The 22,927-nt window shown below is 42.2% G+C and overlaps 1 protein-coding gene across 1 annotated transcript in view; it reads right to left on the reverse strand.

Annotated features, from left to right (window-relative positions):
* The window catches only part of KDM7A (lysine demethylase 7A), a 1,445,788-nt gene that overhangs the window by 799,459 nt on the left and 623,402 nt on the right, over positions 1-22,927 (reverse strand). The window contains exon 7 of the mRNA XM_044087282.1: positions 20,065-20,227. Within this exon, the coding sequence (XP_043943217.1) occupies positions 20,065-20,227 (163 nt within the window). The remainder of the gene's footprint in view (positions 1-20,064; positions 20,228-22,927) is intronic.

Here is a 22,927-nt window from a genome sequence, read left to right on the forward strand (position 1 = left end):
CACAAATATTGCCTGTAACTGGATGTTGTAGCTCAGAGCCATATTCCAAAGGTCCAGAGTCATTCTGCATAGGGGGTATGAATGAGTGCCTCCCTGTTTGTTGATGTACCACATGACTGTGGTGTTGTCTGTCCTTATCATTAAATGGCCTTCTTTGAGGAATGGTCTGAATTTCTGGATTGCTAGTTTTACTGCCAGCATTTCTTTTTGGTTTATGTGCAGGTGCAGCTGGTCTGGAGTCCACAATCCTTGTATGCATTTGTCCAACATGTGCGTCCCCCAGCCTAGGTCTGAGGCATCCGTTGTGATGGTTTGGTTTGCTTGAAAGTTGTGGAAGGGCAAGCCTGGGTTTGACTGGCATGCTTGAGCCCACCATAGGAACTCTTGTTTCAGGCATGGGATTAGTGGGATTTCGGTTTCTAAGCTGTGCCTGTGTTGAGACCATAAATTCTTTAGGTACCACTGTAGCTTTCTCATATGCAGTCTGGCATGGGGGACCAGGATTATGCATGATGCCATGAAGCCCAAGGCCTGCAGTACTTTTCTTGCTGTTAGTTTGTTCTGCTTTGTTAATGCCAAGAAGTAAAGAGGAGTTGTTCTTGTTTTCTGCAGTTAGGAATGCCATTTGTTTTACTGTGTCCAATTCACCCAAGAATGTTCTTGTCTGGGATGGTATCAGTCTTGACTTTTTTAAATTGACTGTGTATCCCAGGGCTTGTAGTAAGCAAATGACTCTTTGTAAATCTGTTGTCAACTTGCTTTTTTTGTCCGCTTGTAACAGGCAGTCGTCCAGGTATGGATAAATTTGGATTCCCTGTAGCCTGCAATGAGCGATTACTGATGCCAGGCATTTTGTGAATACTCTGGGCGCAGTAGATAAGCCAAAGAGCAATGCTGAGAATTGATAATGCTCTGATCCTGCAAGAAATCTGAGGTATCTTCTGCAATTTGGTCGTATAGGGACGTGCAGGTATGCCTCCTTGAGATCTAGAGTTACCAGCCAACACTCCTTGCCCAGCATGGGAAGAAGTTGCTGTAGGGTCAGCATTTTGAATTTTGGGACAATGATGTATGTGTTTAAGACGGACAGGTCGAGAATAGGTCTCCAACTTTTCTCTTTTCTTGGTACTAGGAAGAGTCTGGAGTAGAATCCTTTGCCCTGTTCTGTTATTGGTACTCTTTCCACAGCTCTCATCTTTGTTAATTGAGCTATCTGCTTTAGAGCTTCTGCTTTTTGATTTGGAGGTAGGTTTGGCATTCCTCTTTTTACTGGTAAGGTGTGGAAGTGGAACCTGTAGCCTTGGTCTATGGTTTGCAAAATCCACTTGTCTTATAGTGCCAATTTTTCGAAAATAAGGCTAACTTTCCGCCTAAAGGGGCTGCTATTTGCTCCCTGGTAGGCGGTGTCAGAGCCAAGTCACTGTGATTGTCCTGTTGCAGTGGCAGTGGTTGTGTCTGTGCCTCGCTGGTTATTGCCTTGCCACTGGCGTCCTCTGTAGGCACCTCCTCTGGATTGATTTCTGCCCCTAGAGCGTCTATTCCTGCCTCTTTGAGATTTTGAGGAGTCTGGAAAGGACCAATTTTTGGCAGGCCAGTTCCTGCTAAACCTTGGGGGCTGAACCTGTAAGAAATCCTTAACTGTTTGTACAGATTTTGCCTTCTCTTCCATTTTCTTCATTACTTGCTGAGCAAGGGTACCAAATAGACTGGCCTTATCCATAGGAGCATCTAACAGCTTTGCTTTAACATGATCCGGCAAGACCTGTTCTTTCAACCATGCATGCCTTCTTATCACTGTGCCAGTCATGGCTGATCTAAATGAAGCCTCCAGTGCATCATAGCCACATTTTAAAGAATGGTTACTAACTTGCTGAATGTTATTCACCATTTCTAAAACATATTTCTTATCTAAGGAGTCATCAGAGGACAGCTTCTTAGTTAACTGATCAAGCATAAACTCTTGGTATTGGATCATATGAAACTGACAGTTTAAAGCTCTAGCTGAGAGAGTAGCAGAGGTGTAAACTTTTTTACCCCATCTCTCTAAGGACCTGGATTCCCTTTCAGAAGGAAGAGGGTTTTTTGCTGAGGTCGAAGCTACTGCCTTAGGCCCCTGGGATATAGTCTCAGGATCTGCAAGTGGGGCCTTGTATAGGTGGTGATGAGTGTCTGGCACCCTGTAAAATCTATCTGGTTTGGCAGGGGCTGGAGGTAAAGTATCAGGAGCAGTGCAAACATCATTAAATGCATCATCCACAACAGGCAGAAAGTACAGTTTTGTACCTACCATAAATGTAGATGTTCGAGGATCCACATTGCTGCAGTCCTAACTATTGGGTAGTCCGCTGTCCAGTCGGCCCGAATACCAAAGTATATGGCTGACGTCGGTCAGGGCGCATTAGACTGACGTCAGTACGTCAGGGTACTAATGCGCATGACCGACGTCATATCCTCAGTCTTTTCTTGCCCCAGATGTCAGAAGACCCTGAAAAGATAAGGCCAAAAACCAAAAACTCCCAACATACCTGCACCAAAATATATATATATATATATACAAAATATACAAAATTAGCAGAATATAACCTCACCTACACAACCACCCCTAAACACAGAGGGGAAGGAGGGAGGGTAAATTGGACTGCAGCAATGTGGATCCTCGAACATCTACATTTATGGTAGGTACAAAACTGTACTATGTTCTTCATTCCACATTGCTGCAGTCCTAACTATTGGGTAGAATCCCAAAGCAGAGGTAAGGGAGGCTGGCAAATCATAAGGAAGCAGGAACTGACAACATGCCCTGCAAAATAGCTGTGGCAAAACCAGCCCTAGACTTAGAGTAGAGAGGAAGGTGATAATGCTTAGAGAAAGTATGCACTGAACTCCAAGTAGCTGCCTCCAAAATATCCTTAGTTGCCACCCCCCTCAGAAATGCTGTTGAAGTGGCAGTAGCCCTAGTGGAATGAGGCCTAATCCCAGCTGGAATCTCCTTGCCATGATGGGAATAACAAAAGGTAATGCAACACCCAATCCATCTAGAAATAGTTTGTTTTGACACAGGCTTGCCCTGAGAACTCAAAGCAAAAGAAACAAACAACTGCTGAGACTGCCTAAAATCCTTAGTCCTGCTCAAATAATAACGCAATTGCCTGTGTACATCTAAAGTGTGCAAAATCTTTTCCCCTTTATTTTGGGGATCTGCATAAAACGTAGGCAAATGAATAGTTTGGTTTAAAGCCACACTAGAAACCACTTTAGGCATAAAGGAAGGATTAGTACGTAATGATACCCTATCCTTATGAAAAATCAAAAAAGGCTCAACCGCCATAAGGGCCTGCAACTCAGAAACCCTTCTTGCAGAAGTAATGGCCAACAAAAAAGCAGTCTTCCATGACAAGTATTTCAGTTCAGCAGTAGCTGCAGGCTCAAAAGGTTGTAGAGTAAGTTTCTCCAACACAAAATTGAGATCCCAAGCAGGAGTAGGAGCTCTACGTGGGGGTCTTATATTCTTTGCCCCTCTAAGAAATTGCTTAAACAAAGGATGTGAAAACAATGGTGGGTCACAATCATAGTGAGCTGAAATTGCTGCAGCATGAATCTTAATGGAAGAGAAAGACAAACCTTTGTCTAATAACTCAGTAAGATATTGAAGAGCCACACTCAAATTAGGCTCAAATCTCCAAATTCTTTGCTGCAGTCCAAAATAAAAATCTCTTCCATTTTTCTGCGTACACTTTCCTTGTACTAGGTCTTCTGGCTTCCATAATCACATTTAAAACTTGTTGAGGAAGTTGAGACCTGCTGTCTTTCAAAACAGAATATGCCAGGCTGTTAGATGAAGAGAGTGAAGCTTGATATTGAGCAGACGACCGTCCTTCTGAGACAACAGATGTGGAATCAAGGGTAAAGGCCATGGAGGCTTCTTTACCAGACTCCTCAGTAATGGGTACCAGTGCTGCCGAGGCCAATCTGGAGCTATTAAAATCATCCTTGGCTTGTCTTGTCTGACCTTTAGAAGCACCTTTGGAAGAAGAGGCAGAGGTGGAAACGCATACACATGAAGATTTTTCCAACTGAAAGAAAGAGCATCCACTTTCCAAGCTGTGTGATGAAACCTCTTTGTGCAAAACTTTGGCAGCTGGTGGTTTAGTGGAGAAGCGAACAGATCTATGTCTGGAGTTCCCCAGGACACTGTCAACTTTTGAAATACATGAAGATCCAGTTTCCACTGTGGGGATCCATGATTTGTCTGCTTAACACATCTGCTAAGGAGTTCTGTGCTCCCGGCAGAAACCTTGCCTGAAGAGTTAGTTGCAAGCTGAGCGCAGTCTCCCATAAAATCATTGCTTGCCTGCACAATGGGTAAGAATGTGTTCCCCTTGTTTGTTGATGTACCACATGACAGTTGTGTTGTCTGTTAGAATCAACACCTGCCCTGGAAGAAGTAACTCCTTGAAAGCCATTAATGCAAACTGGACTGCTAACATCTCCTTCATGTTGATATGTAGATGCTGTAGTCTGGCAGGCCACTTGTCTTGTATCCACTTTCCATTTAGATGAGCTCCCCAAGCAATGTCTGAGGCATCTGTCGTTAGAATTTGACTCGCCTCTGGCCGGGTCACAGAGAGTCCCTTGTTTAGGTGACATTCCTGAGCCCACCACAAGAATTCCTTTTGAATGCAAGGTATTATTTGAATGACAGTGTCCAAATCTTGGCAGTGCTGTGTCCATACATTTTGAGATACCATTGTAGCTTCCTCATATGCAGTTTGGCATTGGGAAGCACCAGAATACAAGATGCCATGAACCCTAAGGCTTGAAGGACTGTCCTTGCAGTCAGCCCGGACTGAAGAGATAGTTGATGGAAGTAACTGGAAAGATTCTTTTGTTTGTCCGGGGTTAAAAGGCCATCTGGGCTGCTGTATTCAGTCTCACACCCAGAAAGCACATGTCTTGAGAGGGTACTAGACTGGACTTTATTTCGTTCACAGAATACCCTAGGCATCTTAGCACTGCTATGACATATTCCAAATGCTGTAGAAGGTCTTCCTTTTCTTGAGCCAGAATCAGGCAATCGTCCAAGTAAGGATAGATTTGAATTCCTTTTAGCCTGAAGTAAGCTATCACTGGAGCCAGAACCTTTGTGAATACTCTGGCTGCAGTAGATAAGCCAAAGGGCAATGCAGAGAACTGATAATGAGAATTTCCAGCTCGAAAACGCAGATACTTTCTGCAACTTAGTCTTATAGGCACATGAAGGTAAGCTTCCTTGAGATCTAAAGTTACCATCCAGTGATCTTTGCCCAGCAGAGGTAAAAGCTGTTGTAACGTCAACATTTTGAACTTGGGAATGTCCAGATAAGTGTTGAGGATAGATAAATCCAAAATTGGTCTCCACGTGTTCCCCTTCTTCGGTACTAGGAACAGGCGAGAATAAAATCCTAGGCCCCTTTCTGGCACAGGAACCGGCTGAATGGCCCCTATTTGGAGTAACTGAGAAATTTGCTTGTGAGCCTCTTGTCTTTGTAGAGGAGGAATGTCTGGCATGCCTTTGAAAGGAGGCAAGGTATGGAAATAAAACCTGTAACCGTGGTGAATGATATCCAGAACCCATCTGTCTTGGGTAATTAAATCCCAATTTTCTTTGAAAAGAGACAGTCTTCCTCCCAACGGTGCTGCCAGGCGAGAATGAACTGGCAGCTGACTGGGAATCATAAGCAGGATAAGTCCATCCCCTAGCAGGCCAATTTCTACTAAACTTCGGAGGCTGCACCTGCAAAAAATCTTTAACAGTTTGCATAGACTTAGCCTTGTCCTCCATTTTCTTCAAAACTGCTTCTACAGGCGAACCAAACAACACATCAGACTGCAAGGGAGCATCCAAAATCCGTGTCTTAACATGCTCAGCTAAATTCTGATCTCTCAACCAGGCGTGCCTACGAAGAACAGAACCAGTGGCAGCCACCCTGGAGGAGGCCTGCACAGCATCAAAACCACATTGCAAGGAATGTTTACCCACCTGTTCAGACACATGAACTAAATCCTGCAACTCTTTACACTCAATACCTTCCGCCAGAGCATCCACCTTAGATTTCAACTGTGAAAGAAGATAATTCTGATATTTTAACATGTGAAACTGACAATTCAACGCCCTCATGGCTAACGTGGAAGAAGTATACACTTTCTTTCCCCATCTATCCAAAGCCCTTGCCTCTTTATCAGGAGGGACAGGATTTTTAACAACTGAGGCCTTCACACCTTTAGGCCCCTGAGAGACAGTTTCCGGGTCTGCCCTAGGACTCTTAAAAAGATACTTATGAGCTTCAGGCACCCTATAATACCTATCCGGTTTAACTGGGGCAGGAGGCAAAGAATCCGGATTCAGGGAAGCCTCTGCAAAAACATCTTCCACCACATTCAAAACAGGAGGTATAGCTAAAGGCCTATGCTGGGGTAAAACCAAAAATTCCCTAAGCCTTTTCCTGGAAATCAGAGAAATCTTGACCTTCCCATTTAAAATGCTCCCTCATGGAATGCAGAGTCTCTGAAAATGAAAAATCCTCAGGAGGGGAAGCTGAAGGAGTAGAATCATCCACATCAGAATCAGAATAAGGAGGGTACTCCTGCAAGTCTTCAGCCGAAGACTCAGAAGCCTCCGAGCATTGCTCAAAACTCTCAAACTCAGGTTCCACCCTAGGCCTCTTATCAGGAGGGGGCATAGAACCCCTTATCATAGTAATCAAATCCTCTGCCATTTTAAGCATATGTTTCTTAGGCAAAGACCCTGAAGCACTAGGAGAAACCCCCACTGAAGCAAAACTCGGCCTGCCCGTCAAAGAAGCCTTGGAAACAGTAGGGGAGGCTCTGACCACCTTAGGAAGAGAGGGAAGAACAGCCACCTGAGAAGCCCCCTCAGCCTGGCCTACTTCCTGAGAGGATACATCCTGTAACAGTAAAGTCTCTCCCTGAGACTCCAAAGAAACACCTGGCAAAACCTCCGGCTCCACTGAGCCTCTAAAGAACCGGCGTCTGGGACTGTCGGTTCTTCCACTCTAGGCTTTGCTGTTTTGTCCTTGCTTTTTAGCGAAGCCGCGCCGGAGCATCCGACGGCATTTTATAATTACAACGCTTCCCAAACACTAACCTGGCACAGTCTAACCTTCTCTTAATAGTGCGTTTGTTAAATCTAGCACAAGAGCGGCATCCAACAACGTCGTGCTCAGGCCCTAAACAAGGTATACACAAAGTATGGTAATCCCTATGAGGTATCTGTTTCCCACAAGAAATACAGTTATTCACTTTTTCTGACATCCGGTTAAATACTGAGGCAAGAAAAAATCAAAATGTTCCCCAACGGGGTACTTAGCCAACTTTGATTCGGTCTGAAACTCTGGCTTCAGAAACTTTCAGAACGCCAACCTGCACTCGCAAAATTGCTTCTGCATCGGACCATGCGGCAAAAAAGACTGAGGATATGACGTCGGTCATGCGCATTAGTACCCTGACGTACTGACGTCAGTCTAATGCGCCCTGACCAACGTCAGCCATATACTTTGGTATTCGGGCCGACTGGACAGCGGACTACCCAATAGTTAGGACTGCAGCAATGTGGAATGAAGAACATCTGGAGGTATAGCTAAGGGCCTATGTTGTGGTAAGTGCAGAAAGGTCCTAAGCCTTTTTCTTGAATCTGAGAAATCTTGTCCCTGCCATTGGAATTGTTCTCTCATGGCATGTAAGGTTTCCCCAAAGGAAAATTCCTCTGGTGGAGAGGCAGATGGAATGGATTCTTCAGCATCGGAATCTTCATAAGTAGAAAAAGGAGCCTCTGGCTGATCTGTAATGTCTGAGTCATCCGAAGAATCATCAGAGGACACTGGCTCGGGGGGCTCTGCTCTAGGTCTCTTTTCTGGAGGCTGAGAGGCCCTGTCTGGGTGAGATTGGGATCCCTAATTAAGGAGATTAAATCCTCTGCCAGAGTAAGCATTTGTGAACTAGAAGTGGGCCTGTGTGAGGGGGGCTTAACAGGCACTGATTTAACAGTTTTAGCTGCTTTAGCCCTGGCAAAGGCCTTTATAGACATGGCTGCAGGAGGCCTAGCAGCACCACGTGCTGGGGTAGAGACATCCAAAGGGATGGTGTCTGATTATTCACTAGGAACCACAGTAGTAGGCAAAACTTCAGAGGCCGATTCAACTAAGGTAGCAGGAGCCTCGGTAGTAGTCATGGATTCGGCTGAAGATTGACCCGTTTTCTCGGTTTCGGCCGAAACCGAGACACTCGCGGCTTGCTTAACCGTGGTTTCGGCGAAACGCGACCGCGAGTGTCGGTCTTTTTCTTTGCGTTTTTTAACAATTTGGGTAGTCGGAGGATCCGACGGCATAATGTACGCAAAATCTGAGCTGAAAAACTGTTCAGCAAACTCCGACCGACGCCTAAGCGTTTGTCGGTTGAAGGAAGCACAGGCTAAACAGGCTGCTACGTCGTGGTCTGGGCCTAAACAAGGTAGGCAGTAAGAGTGGAAATCTTTATGAGGTATTTGTTTCCCACAAGTTAAACAGTTATTTACTTTTTCTGACATCGGCTGAGGCAAGAAAGAGTCCCCAACGGGTACTTAGCTTTTTAGAAGTCTTCGAAGTAGTATTCGGTAGTAGTAATCTCTGGATCTGACCGACCGGCACTTGCGAACAGCTTCTGCTTCGGGCGCCACACGGCAAGAAAGACTGAGGAAAATGGCGCCGGCTGATGCCTTTATACCCGAAGACCAGCAGAGATGACGTCGGGTGAAGTGCGACATCAGCCGAAGCCGGACCCAGTCTTTGGAATCCGGCTGACCGAAGGGCTGCCAGACGACAGGACAACCCATTTGTTATGACTGCAGATGCAGCCTTGAAGGACATCCTGCTTTGAAACGGAGGTATCTTCTGCATGATTCCCTTACTGGGATATGCAGGTATGCCTCTTTTAAGTCTAGAGTTACTAACCAAGCATTCCTGCCTAGCATAGGCAGCAGCTGTTGCAAAGTCAGCATTTTGAATTTTGGAATGTCCAGGAACGTGTTCAGAATCGATAAGTCCAGAATTGGACGCCATGAATTGTCTTTTCTGGGTACCAGGAAAAGTCTTGAACAAAAACCTTGTCCTTTTTCCTTTTCTGGTACCAGTTGAATAGCCCCCATATCCATGAGGGACATTACTTGTTTCTGAGCCTCTGCCCACTGGTTTTGTGGCAGATCTGGCCATCCGTTTGGAATTGGCAAAGTATGGAAATGAAATCTGTACCCCTGGGATACTACATTTAATACCCACTTGTCCTGGGTAATTAACTGCCAATTTTGAGCATGAAGTCCTAGTTTTCCCCCGATGGGGGCTGCCAAAAGATAAGTGCTTGGTGATGGTAGAGGAAAGTCATTGAGACTGCTTACTGTAGGGTTGTGCTTTGTTACCTCCAGATTTGGAGGTGGAGGCACCCCATTGCTTTGATCTGTAAGAACCCTGTGATTGGTATCTGGGGCCTTTTGAGTACCTGGATTTGCCCTGAGTGGCTCTGTTGGACACAGGAAAGGACCAATTTTTAGTAGGCCAGTGTCTACTGAACCTGGGTGGCTGCACTTGCAAGAAATATTTTACCGTTTGCATAGATTTAGCTTTGTCTTCCATTTTCTTTAAAACCTCTTCTGCCTTATTACCAAACAGAGTGTCATGCTGCAAAGGGGCATCCAACAATTTAGCTTTAACATGATCAGGCAGATTTTGCTCCTTGAGCCAGGCATGCTTTCTGCAGCCTTACAAGAGGCCTCCAAGGAATCAAAACCACATTGCAAAGTATGCTTTCCAACCTGTTCTGCTGAATGCAATAATTCCTGTAACTCTCTTATTTTCCACACAATCAGAAATCAACATCATTTTCTGTTTCAGCAAGCCCATAACATGCTGTTGTTATTTAAGCATATCAAACTGACAGCTTAAAGCCCTGATTGCCAAGGTTGCAGACGTATAAACCTTCTTACCCCATCTATCCAGTGCCCTGGAATCTCTATCAGAAGGGATAGGATTTTTGGCTGTAGAGGCCTTTACACCCTTTGGACCCTGAGAAATAGTCTCAGGATCAGCAGCAGGATTTTTGAAAAGAAATTTGTGTGAGTCAGGAACTCTGTAATACCTGTCTGGCTTACTAGGAGCCGGAGGCAGGGAATCAGGAGCCATGCTTGATTCCGACAACACATCATCAACAATGTCTAATACAGGAGGTATTGCCAAAGGCCTATGCTGAGGAAGAAGGAAATCCCTAAGCCTCTTTTTTGATTCAGAGAAGTCCTGACTCTCCCAGTGAAAATGTTCCCTTAAAGTATGCAGTCTCTCCAAAAGAGTAATCCTCAGGAGGAGATGCAGATGAGATGGATTCCTCTGCATCAGAATCCTCATAGGGTGGAATAGAAAATTCCTGATCAAAAGAGGAATCAGAAGAAATGGAAACCTGATCTGAAGATTCATAATCAGTGCCTTGCCTAGGCCTCTTAGCAGGGGGGGGGACGACGACGACGACGACCCCTGATCAAGGTAATTAAATCCTCAGCCATTTTGATCATCTGTTTTTTAGGCATAGGGGCCTGAGCATGTGGCTCACGCATCGTTTTTTTTAGACATAGAAGTTGTTTTTGACCTTGTTTTTGTTGCTGGCGTCGGTTTAATATAAAAATGTTGAGGCCTGAAAACACCCTCAGAAGCCGGTGCCTGCTCAGCGGCTCCAGACCGCGGGTACAATACTCTGAGAATTTCACGGCATACCGGACTCCGAATGGGTCTTGGTAGAGGCCTGCGACTCAAAAGTATCAGGTATCAGGGGCTGCGAAAGCACCTCACTGAGTACCGGTGAACCGGCAGCTGACTTAGGAGAAGCTTTGTCGTCGGTTTTGGACCTCGACGGTCTATTTCTGTCCTTTTCTTTGCATTTTTTATGAACTCCGGTCGTCGGATTGCTAACCGACGACATTTCAGGATAATTAAATCTTGAACCAAAATATTTAGAAGCAAAAATATACCGACGCTTAATAGTGCGTTGGTTAAATGTAGCACAAAACTGGCAGCAAGGCACGTTGTGATCAGGGCCTAGGCAAGGGATACAGTACAAATGAAAAAGCTTAATAAGGTGTTTGCTTCCCACAAGTAATGCAATTATTAACTTTTACTGACATCGGTAAGAAGCAAGAAAAAGTTTCTCCAACGGGGTACTTAGCTTTAGTTTGAAGACTTCAGTTCTGAAACTCGAATATGAAAATTTCAGGAGTCGGCCGACCGGCACTTGCAAACTGCTTCTGCTTGGGGCACCGAGTGGCAAGAAAGACTGAATAAAATGGTGTTGGCTGCATGTTTTATACCCCTGATGACCTGACGTCATGGAAGAGGAGACAGCAACCGACGCAGGACCCAAGACTTTATTATTCAGGCCGAATGAGGGCAACCTGCCAGCAGATTACCCAAATGTAATGACTGCAACAGTGAAACACGAAGAACATCAGCACTTGTATTCATCTGTAACACATTTGGTTAGATTCTCTTTAAATGAGGTTAATTTATGATTTTTCTGATCTTTAAGCAAGCTTTTTCACCTACTACTTTGGGGATTTACAGCCTTGACAGTAATACTGTACTTTCTGAATATGAACAAAGGGAATAACTTGTGTACCTGTGAAGCAGTTTGTGTATTAGTGGTAGGCGGCAAGAGAAGTTTAGTAACTTATTTGTGAGGCAGTGCCCTGCCTTTTACAATTGTTGCCTGGCACCTTTTTGGCCTAATCAATCCTGCTCTTCTGACTGCCAATTTAGGCCCCTATCTATGCACTATTTTAAAAGTTAGGTAACCTTGTCTATTTTCTGCTTCGCTAACCTTTTGACACTACTCACATTCTGCAATAACATCTCACATCTTCTGCAATGTATGCTGTATAAAACAGCATCGTGGACTGTGGCTAAAAGTGCATGTCAGTAGTCCTGGTGCTACCACCTACTGCATTGCTTCTGCCTATCTCTCCCTTTACAAGCTTGTTTTCTGTAAAATAATTCATTGTTCCAGTACACAAACTTTCCATGCTCTTGAGGGTCTGGAGACTCTTTGGCTATCTCCCTCAAGTTTTCCAAGGTGCAATCTGAGAACTATGCATGTTCCGCATTTCTGTCAAGAGACCCCTAGATCCCAGTACAATAGAAATCTTGTATTTTTTTGACAATTACGGCTACTCAGAATTTCCTTCCCTGAAGCAGCCCCATCCAGAGGAACTCTAGGCTTTATGCTACTATCTAGCTCTTTCTCTGAAGTAGACACATGGCAAGCATATGTTGGAAGTATGGTTTCGTTATACCCTCCTACCCTCAACCCAGACTGAGACCTTTTTTGTGCAACTATCTCCATATCTGGCTGCTTGTACCTGCATGTACATAATGTACTGTGTCAAAGTCATAACATAGGTTCATAGGTAGGTACTAGGCTATTGGTCCTAGGGCCTATATAAGCCTAGCCAAACAGTACCCCTGGCTTTTGCCATCTAAGAAAATTATTTTCCTGTGCTCCTGTCAAGCAGAGCACAGAAGTGATCCCCAGGGAGAATTTCCTATCTCCCATCCAATCATCAAGATTTTTCTTGAAGAGTGCTAATGAGGAGCTTTGTTTGATATAGATAGGTAGTTTGTTCCAGAATATGGGAAGTCTCTGAGACAGGAATCTATCCCTCCAGCATGTTCTGTTTATTGTGGTGACAACGTTTAGGTCCCTAGAGCGTGTAGTTCAGAGTGATTGGGATTTCTTTACGTGGAGCATGTCCAACAGCTCTGGGTATGACATAGCTTTGTATGTTAGGCAGAGATCTCCTCTGAGTAGGCGATATGCGACAGAGTAAAGCTGGAGTTTTTTGAGATGGTCTGCGTAGGGCATCTATTTGAGGCCGGTAATCCTCTTTGTGAGGTATTTCTGTGGCCTTTCCAGTTGTTGTATTAACAGACAATCTGCTGAGTTATCAGACACTGTCATCTGCTTGTCTCCCTAACACCATTCCCAGTTCAAATGAACCCTGATCAACGGTACCTAAAAATGTAGACTCTCCTTAACGGTTCTAACTGGTGAGGAACTGTCTGAGCAACTAAGGCACCTCAACAACTGCAGGATTAAAAACGCTTACATCTAATGCAGTAACATTCCTGGCAATGGTTTCCTTACCCTTTACCAGGACAGGGTACAGGCCCTTGTGATACTCTCAAGCATCTGCAACTTCAAGACAAAATATGGATCTACCTCTGGTAGCACTTCCATACGCCTTCCCTACAGTCATTGTGGATATTTGGATTGTACATGCTCCATCTGGTTACAATGAAACATTTTATTCAAAATCTTGACACAGTGGGAACCAGTGGTTTCCTTTTTTGAGTGGAATCTGCTGACCAATTTCAGGCTGCCATCTCAGAGCTCCTTTATGTGTAGTAAAGAAAGTAAAGCTCTCTTGGACAGATGTGACCCACTAACCAGATACAAGTTCCTCCTTCTGCCCATTTTTTCAGCAATGTTACAGTACAAATAAGTTAACTAGATTTTCTTACGCTCTTGGAAAAGTACCGAGTATCTGCACCCTTATCATAAGATCTTCCAACATGTCAAAGGTAGTAGGTTTGGTATCTATTCCTCTATGAAAGTGACTGCTTAGTTCTGCAATTAAATCATTAACACTGTCCTCTAAACTACTTCCAATAAGCTTTAGGATCTAGTTAAAAGCATTAAGATAAACAGTTTAAACTACACAGTAATCTGTATAATCAGAGTTGGACATTTTTAACAAAGCAGGTATTGCATTACCATGAACTAAGGAATTAAAGATCTCACCAACAGCTCCTCATCAAATTGTTGCCAATCACACACACTTTCAAATCCCCCCCCCCCCCAAAGCTGCCATGGTCGGCCCTCTTTTTACACTAAACAGCTTACACTGACCCTGGCATCCAGAGCTCAGTTTTTACCCTAGTTCCTCACATACCTTTAGCATATTGTCAGCAGCTCTTGTTCACATCAGAATTGCTATTCGGTTTTCCTGTGCCATGACCAGATCCACTGATTGCTTCTTTCATCTGTTACTTCCTTGCATCCCCTTTTCAACTCAAGCTGTCTGATCTGCTAAACTGCTTCAACCACTAGGTGTTTCATTTTCAGCTCTAGTTTAATCAGTTCACTCCACAGTTTACTACTATCGGAGGACTGACTCAGCTTGCTTTGCTGCAAACTCTGCACTTACTACCAAATTTTCTACAGTTTCAGTGGATTCGGACTTCCTGCATCCAAAGGAGCTATCTTATCCTAATCAGCTTTGAGACTGAAATTTTTGCATACTTCACAGAACTCGCCTGCTTGCTTCCAAACTACTTTGTCAAAAGAGTAGCTAGGGTTGCGTGAAGAAGTCAGCTGTCCCACATGCAAGATGTTGGGGGCATGACTGAGATAGCAGTACTGGCATTTATTTCAGTACCAGCATATCTGTTACTTCTTCTGCAGTAATAAGACTGGACTGAAGTACTTCAGTGCTTGAAGTGTGATACTGAGTTGTAGCAAACAGTTTGCTTTAAAAGTAGCAAGACATTTACTACAGCTGCCAAAAAGAAGAAAGAAACATCAAAGGAGTACCGCACCCACAGACTCAAAAACATGTTTAAAACATCATAGCATGATGTTTCCTACACTTTAACAGCACTCTGGGATTATTTACAGGATTTTAAATATTTTTATATGTAATTCCAGACTCTGACCGCCTGGAGGCTGGCATATTGACATAGTTTGGATAAATCAGGTTGCCATCCAATATCCCAGAAATCATTGTTTGGCTCAAAAATGTTACATCATGCAGACCTCTGTTTGCCTAAAGTTCCTGTCATTTCATAGATGTTGCATGAGTACAAAGTACTGAGTAAAATAGAACAGTGTAAGTAACATTCCCTGCTGCTGGATGACTACTTAAAACAGAAACAGTGCAAATGCCACAGAACACACTCAAAGTGCTGTTTACTGCTGCCTTTTTTTCTAATTTAGTTTAAATGGCACTAATTTGTGAAACAATGAATTCCAGTCCATTTACTTCTCTCCTCCCCCATAACACTTAGCTTCCCTATCTGTCAAAATCCTGAGGGTAATTTGACCTGGTAATTCCATTGATTGGCAGATCTCAGCAGGGTGCTTGACTCATGTAATTTAATCTTTGCTCTAGCATTTCCTTTGTTAGAGGGGACATTTTTTGCTGCACTATAGCCATGGCCTTACTTGACTGCATTCACATCCAGTAAGGTCTTGCACCAAGGAGCTAAAGAATAAAACATTTATACTAGTAACCAGTTTAGATCTTTATTAATTTAAGTGTTAAGGTATCACTTCATGCTTCCACCTTGTTAAAAATTGAGATTTACATGTGCAAAGTGTGTTGGTATGCAGTGCTTGCCTTCATATGTTTTTACTTCACTGGTTGGTTTGCAAAAACACCTTTTGCAGTGTCCCTGGATTTGACTTTGTACATACAAACCACATTGCTATATTTCCCCTTCCTTTTTCTTGTGTCCAGAAGTCACTTATAACAAAGTACATGTTTTATTGATTTTTTTTTTTAAATAAAGGACATCAAGATTAATTTACCTTGAATCAGATAATGGATGCCACTGCAAAGAATTACTGTTGAAATATTTGTGCATGGACAAAATCCCTTACTAAATCTATTTGCCAGCCTCCAGTTCAATTGGTACTATGGCTTTAATATACTGGTGTGTTTGCTCATGCCTTCTAAATATCTCTACCATTACATACCAGTTTTGCAGTGTAGTAACCACCCGACATGCCCATACACCTTTAGCCATCAATATGAAGCTACTCCTGTTCATGTGAGTATGTGAATTCATTTTCAGACTTAAGGTGTGGAAGCTGCACTGAATAATTCTAGGTGCTTGTTCAGGTTTCAGAGGTGCTTGCTTAGAGCTACTCTCATGTTAAGCCACTATGAATATGTTGCACTGCCACCTCTGATATCAGGGTAATGTTTTAATCTTTCTATTCCCGCACTGCACACTAGCAGTATCTGGTGTAAATACAACAGAGAAGTATGCAAGCGATACACCACCTAAGCATCATTTGCCGTGCAGAATGTACAAGTATGCATACCAAATTTCTGTGTTTCCAAACATCGGTGTTATTACACTGCTACTGGTAGTGGTACTGCTATACCATAGTCATGTTCCCGTTGTATATATCCATTGCAGTCTGTGTTTGAGTTGAGTGTGAGTCTCACTTTATGATATTCATTAGGTAACAGAAGTAATGAACATTCATTAACAACTATCCCACATGTGCAAATCCATTCTATTGCACACAAATTATTCATGACTGACTGAAGTAATGCATTGGTACAAGTCAATTGTGCTAGGACTGCTCAAACCTGTGCAAACTGATGAGGGGTTGTATACATTTGGGGCAGAGTCTACAGGGGAGTACATTGCAGTGGTATGGTATTAGCATTCATTTATGGTTCATGGTTCAGAACTGGTGTGTGTGTGTGTGTGTGTGTGTGTGTGTGTGTGTGTGTGTGTGTGTGTGTGTGTGTGTGTGTGTGTGTATATATATATATATATATATATATATATATATATACATATATATATGTGGGTCTACTTTACATGGTCGACTCGTCAGAAAGTCGACTTTCATATGGCCGAGACCATATGATCGACTTTCGAAAAGCCGACCATGTAAAATAAACACATAACATACACCAAACACTTACCTTTCAGCTCTGCCCCCCCCCCCACACCCCCACTAACTTAAATATAGCAACTCTGAGATCGCACTACAGTGCAAAAGAGGAAATTTTCCCATTCCGCAGTGTAAGGAGATAATGGTTTCCCATAGTCAGCTTTTCAAAAGTCGATCATATGGTCTCGGCCATATGAAAGTCAACTTTCTGAAAAGTCGACCTATATATTTATATATATAAATATATATATATATATATATATATATATATATATATATATATACATATACACACACAGAAACATTTTTTTTAAAACAAACATCCTTATTCATTTTTTTTAAACAAACATCTTTATTAAATTATCACATCTGACCTAGGCAATTTTATATTTGCATAAATGAAAATAAATCATAGTGACACAATCTCCGTTGCAAACATTATACATCACAAACCGTGCCAACATAACTGTAGCTGCAAACATTATACTTTTAATATGTCAGGTCATTGTCAGTCAACAATTACATAGCTCATTCAAATCCTGCCTTCCTTTAAACCTTGTTCCCCTTCTGCATGTATTGATCCCACATTTCTCATTTTTCCAATGTAATTTGCTCCAACCCCTTTCTAAAGATCTCAGTTCCAGTTGTTTTAACTCTGTTACTGTCCTCACTACTTCTAGTAAAGTTGGTTTAGACTTTGATTTCTATTTTCTAGTAATTATTATTTTTTTTTTTTGGCAGCCATCATAATTAGACTCAGCAAGGCCTTACTACGTCTAGGCAATTCCGATTATGTGTCATTGCTCAAAAAATAATTTCTGTAGTTACTCCAATTTGCTCACACAGCATCTCTGACAGAGCAGTCTGCAGGGAATTTTTGCAGTCTGCCAACTCATAACACTCCCAGAAAATATATTCCCAGTTATCTCTTTCTGCCCCATCACACCTCCAACATTTGCTGTCTAACTGAGGAAAATATTCCTTGAAGTCTGCTTGGGGTATAAAAAATACCTATGTAAACACTTCCAAGCAAATATCCTAAACTGTCTAGATTTTGTTGCATATTTGGGAGACGTACATATATCCCTGTCATTGTTTCTTTGTGAATTGCTTATCCAATCTCTCTTCCCAATCTTTCCTAACCCCCTCTGAATGACTCTTATAGTTATCATGCAGTATTTCAAATGCTCTACTAATTTTTCCTTTCTTAATGGCAACTTCTGTTGTAGATTCTACTAAAAACTCTACCAGTGTGGTCTTCCATTTAGGACCCCCTGTTTCTTTCTCTTTGCCTATACTCTGATATCAATCCTTGATAGGGAAGGCAATCTCTAAACTGCAGTCCAAATAAGTTCTTGGCATCTTTCCATTCCCATACCTTTCCCTATGTATTTGCACACGGGCTCCTTTGTCAATTTTTCTCTAATATATTCCACCCCACATTGGCTATTATCTGCATTCCTATCAGCAGAATTTCCTTTCTCCATTCCCGTATTGGCTTAGTTCTTAGAATACTTTCTCCTGCTTTATGAATATAATAAAGAAGTTATGTACTCACCATAACGTTCCATTTGAGTAGGTAACTTCATTTGTCAGCAATCTGTGGGTATCGGATCCGACCTGGATCCGAGCCGGCAGCTTTCCAAGCTAGAGATCTGAGCTCCAAGCTCCTCCCCTTACCCATAATACCCTGCTACCTCCTTCCAATCCTCAGATCACGTTTGCCCACCTATATAACCTCACAACCACAAAACAACAACCTGAAGAATCCTAACTTAAAGGAGTACAACAGGTTTCTCTAATGTATTCCTCACCTTCACGGCCCTTTTCCTCCCTATTTACATTGTCCTCTGTAAAGCAACAACAATAAAGCATTTACAATTTTTCAACTAAGGTGAGGAGTGCATATCAGGAAGATTGGATATGGATATGATTTAGGTGAGGACCAGCAGACTGGGAAACAGAGGAAGGGTTTTTTTTTTGCTCCTCAAAGTCTTACAGTTGAAAAGCACAAGATCGGGAAACAACACTGGGTGCTAAATGTGTTCACTAGAGCTCTGTACTTATCCAGTACAAAGCTGCTCACCTTCTCTACTGGGCTACCACAAGCGCTAGAGTGCCTTTTCCCCCTCTATTCATACAAGGACACAAAATGGACTAAAATAATTCTCAGATTTCCATATTTCCTCTCTATCAAAGAGAGGGGTTGGGAGGGTGGACTAATGGTTAAGGTGTTTGCCTTACAAACGCAAGGTGCGGGGTTTGAGTCTCACAAGGGATAACTGGCTAGGCTTAAAATGGCTCGCAAGGGCAGTTAGCTTAGTACTGATCTATGAATCTATGAACCTATGAAGAGAGGATCTATGTCTTCTGAGTTCTCAACGCCCGTTCTGAAAAGCCACTCCACCATGCAGTTTTGGTTTTAATTAATTCTAAACAGTCAGGACTGTCTTTCTACTTTCACAACACCCCTGAACTGCAAAAGGTTCTTACTTGCTGTTCACATTTTAACAATGACAGACTTATTAGCAACAAGCTTTTATAAAAATAATGTGAAGATTTTTGGAAAGGCACTGTGTGACAAGGAGAAGGAAATGGAGTGTGAGGTGTTACAAGAGATGAACAAGAATGTATCCACTAAATCGTAAAAAAAAATGAATGAACTCCTGAACATAAGCTGTTTGGTATGGAAAATTCAGGAATGGATCAGTCACAGAGCTTCTTTCCAAGCATCTTAGTGAACTCTGTAAAAATCTGTAGGGATGTCTGGCTCTGCAGCTCACCAATCGATTATTTACAACCAGAAGTGCTATAAAAATTTAGTAGACATCTGGAAAACAGCAATGCAAATAAATAAATCAAATAAAATTACAATACTTTACATTATGACAAGCAAAACATTTTTTGTTCTGACTGCAAGTTTTAAAATATAGTTATGAAATAATTTTCAAGAACTGCAATATTTCCAAGCACAAAGCAACTAAAAAAACATACTCACCTGCCTTTCACATAGTCTTAACACAATGCACACACATGCACAAAAAAGCATCACGGTTAGAACTCCTTTAAAACAATGTCTTGCTTGATGTATACTGAATAATCATTAGCCTTTCTTTCAAAAACAACTCAGAAATAGGAGGATTCCAGTCATACATTTAAGGACTCATGGTATGCAAATTAACTGCTGACAACTGGCATTAAACCTAGGCATCCAACTTCAGAGGATTAAACTACCTAATACTTTGCCTCAGTTTAACCTACATCAAAAACAAAAACAAAATAAAGACGTTTTAAGCTACTTACCAGTAGGAATGAAGAGAGTGTTGCCCGGCCGTACTACACATTTGTAGCATTTCTTTACCAGGTCTCCAAAGAACACTTCGCTTTGATTCACCGAAGAACTCCAAGACTCATACAAAGCCAAGTTTTCATATGATGGTTTGATTAAGTAAAAAACCTTTTCACCCTGGGGGGAAAAAAAGTGAAATTAGCAAGACTGTTTCTTCAATGAACTAGCCACTCTGAAGCTTCAAAATGAATATTTGTCCTGGAATAGAATACAGTACGCTACTGTTTAAAGGATTTTACCTTTTAATAGAGCTATTAGTGAAGCTACATTAGGCAATGATAGCTGATACATTAGTAAATTAACATCACACTGCTGAAAAATAATGGCCGTAATAATTTGAATTTTCCTCGTGTGCTGCATTTTTTATTGTTTTTCAAAAAAAAAAAAAACAGCATTAAAAACACTCTTCTAGGTTCTGGAACAGCAAGAGATAACCCAAGTAGTGTCAGAAAATTCTAAGAAAATGGTTGCTACCACAGCTGCAGCGGATAACTTCTTTTCTCAAGTACTTAGGGTCTCCATTTTTAGAACTGCACATCGCCTGGTTGATTAGTAAATTGTAATAACTTTTGTAACCTGAGATGAAAGATAAGGCACTCATAATTGTAAGGCACAGCACAACTTCACCTGAACTGCAATCACAAGCGGTGTTAAAAAATAAATAAATAAATAAATAAATAAAACAATGAAACTTCAACTGTATAATGGGAGCAATGCTTAGAAGTGAAACTTTTAATGGTAAAGTCTATTTCCAAAATGGCATCATGAGTCTGAGCTCTTGAACTTAATCATCAGGATCAAACCCAGCTAAAACGGATTGACACATCACCATCCTTCAAGTACTGCATGCATCATAAATTGACTTCTTCTGTGGACCTTCAACAATTGGCAATTGTTGGGAAGACTAACACAACAAAACGTTAATCCTACCTGGGGAGGCACAACCAGAAAAAGACTAAGTGACACAACCACAATGGAAAGCATTTTTGAAGCAGGCACTAAAGCATTCACACACCTGGTGGAGTGGATGCCAACAGCATTTTTCCATGGGCAGTGCATCACTTGAAAATCTTTAGCAATTAACTTGAATATGGTTTGCTTAGCCAGTCCAAAATCACTAAAGCAAATTTAAGTCCATCTTCCTGAACTCATTCATCTTTTTGATGTAAAACCTGAACTGAAGAAAGAAAGCCTCTCTAATTCAGATTCTGCTGCTAAAAAATATGACAACTGATGAACTTGATAAGATTTTTCCAAAATCAATTCTGCAAGAAAATGCATTTCCCGACCACAGAGAATGAGGAAACTGGGTTTTCTATAGAGACAAGAGCTTGCAACTCAAGAGATGCTATCAGCAAACATGACTTACTTACATTTATTTGTTTGGCTACTAATTACTTAATAGGGTGAGTGTGCTGGATCAGGGACCCCCTTTCTCAGCCACCTAAGTAAAAACGGTTGTTTTTGCTTATTTTTCTCCCTACCTCGGTGAACATAAAGTTACCCTCTCACCACTGTATCATAAAACCATATGTTTGCTCTTCAAAGAGGCGACATCTCAGCAGCAGCGAGGGGCAGTCGACCATCCACAGCCGGGAGTGGGGGAGAGTGCGGATTGCAGCTTTAAAGCCCTAAACCCTCATCATGTGTTAGTAACTGCTCAAGTGTTCAGCATGCAACTGTCAGTTAAAGAATGTTACCTGCTACTGCAGGTGATGTAACCCCTCAAAACTACCCTGCCCCACATGAAGCCAGTGTTCCTGTTGGATCTATAGTCCCCACCAGGGATTCTACAATGGGAATAAGCACACAGATATGAATTTCCCATGAAAAGAGGTGAGCTAGCAAAGCCATGTCATTCCTCCCTTCTTCCCCTACCAGCACCAACAGATGCCCGATTCTCTATTCAAACACATACCACAAGGGTCACAGACAGGGCATCAAACCTCTATACCAATGGAGCTGACTACATCTTAAATGGATGACTGGTAGTAAGCTGGATGTTCAAGTACTAAAGAAAAAAAGGGGGTTTTCAAAGATGGGGAAGATGCAGAACCATCTTTAAGGAACTGCTTGAGAAGCTGGTGGTAGGTCACAATTTTGCCCTCAACAAGGTTGTGATGTGTGGAGATGCTAAAAAAGTGAACCCTGACAGAATGACCGAGGCCAACGCTGTACAGGTGCCTGATATAATTTATTTAATTTTATTTTTGGAGCTTTTCTCCCTGGCTCTCCACTGAAAAAGGGTATCTGTGCCTAGTCGGACCTTCTCAGTAAACAAATGCCAATAAATAAACAAATGAATGAATTACATGAATAAATTAATAAATGAATGAATGAAAAAAAAATATTTATTCATTTATTTTAGTTTATCCATCCTTTACTGACTGGGTTAGTCCACTAGGCTAGGAGCTTCTTTTCTGTGGAGAACCAAGGTGGTATTTACACTGCCATGGGAAAAGGCCAGGGCATCAGGGAACTTCCCATACTCTTTCTGATAGGTACCATGGGATCTTTTACATCCATCCAAGCCATCATCAACTTAAGCAGATGGGGCCTCGGTTTAACATCTCATCAAAAGGATGGGGCCTCGGTTTAACATCTCATCAAAAGGATGGCATCATACTCAGGAGTGCAGCACCCCTCTTATGTCAGCAATTGATTTACTTAGTGTGGGAATATAATCCACACCTTCTGCACCAAAGGACAGTGTGCTATGTGTTGTGCCAATGACACCAATAAATCGGACTACCTGCAGAAAAAATGAGGGAGGAAGAGTAAGATACAACTGGTCTCGGATGCAGAATCTATTCTACT

Source organism: Protopterus annectens, chromosome 11.part0 (assembly GCF_019279795.1).
Source record: "Protopterus annectens isolate FY-2018-M chromosome 11.part0, PAN1.0, whole genome shotgun sequence".
Taxonomy (NCBI): Eukaryota; Metazoa; Chordata; order Ceratodontiformes; family Protopteridae; genus Protopterus; species Protopterus annectens.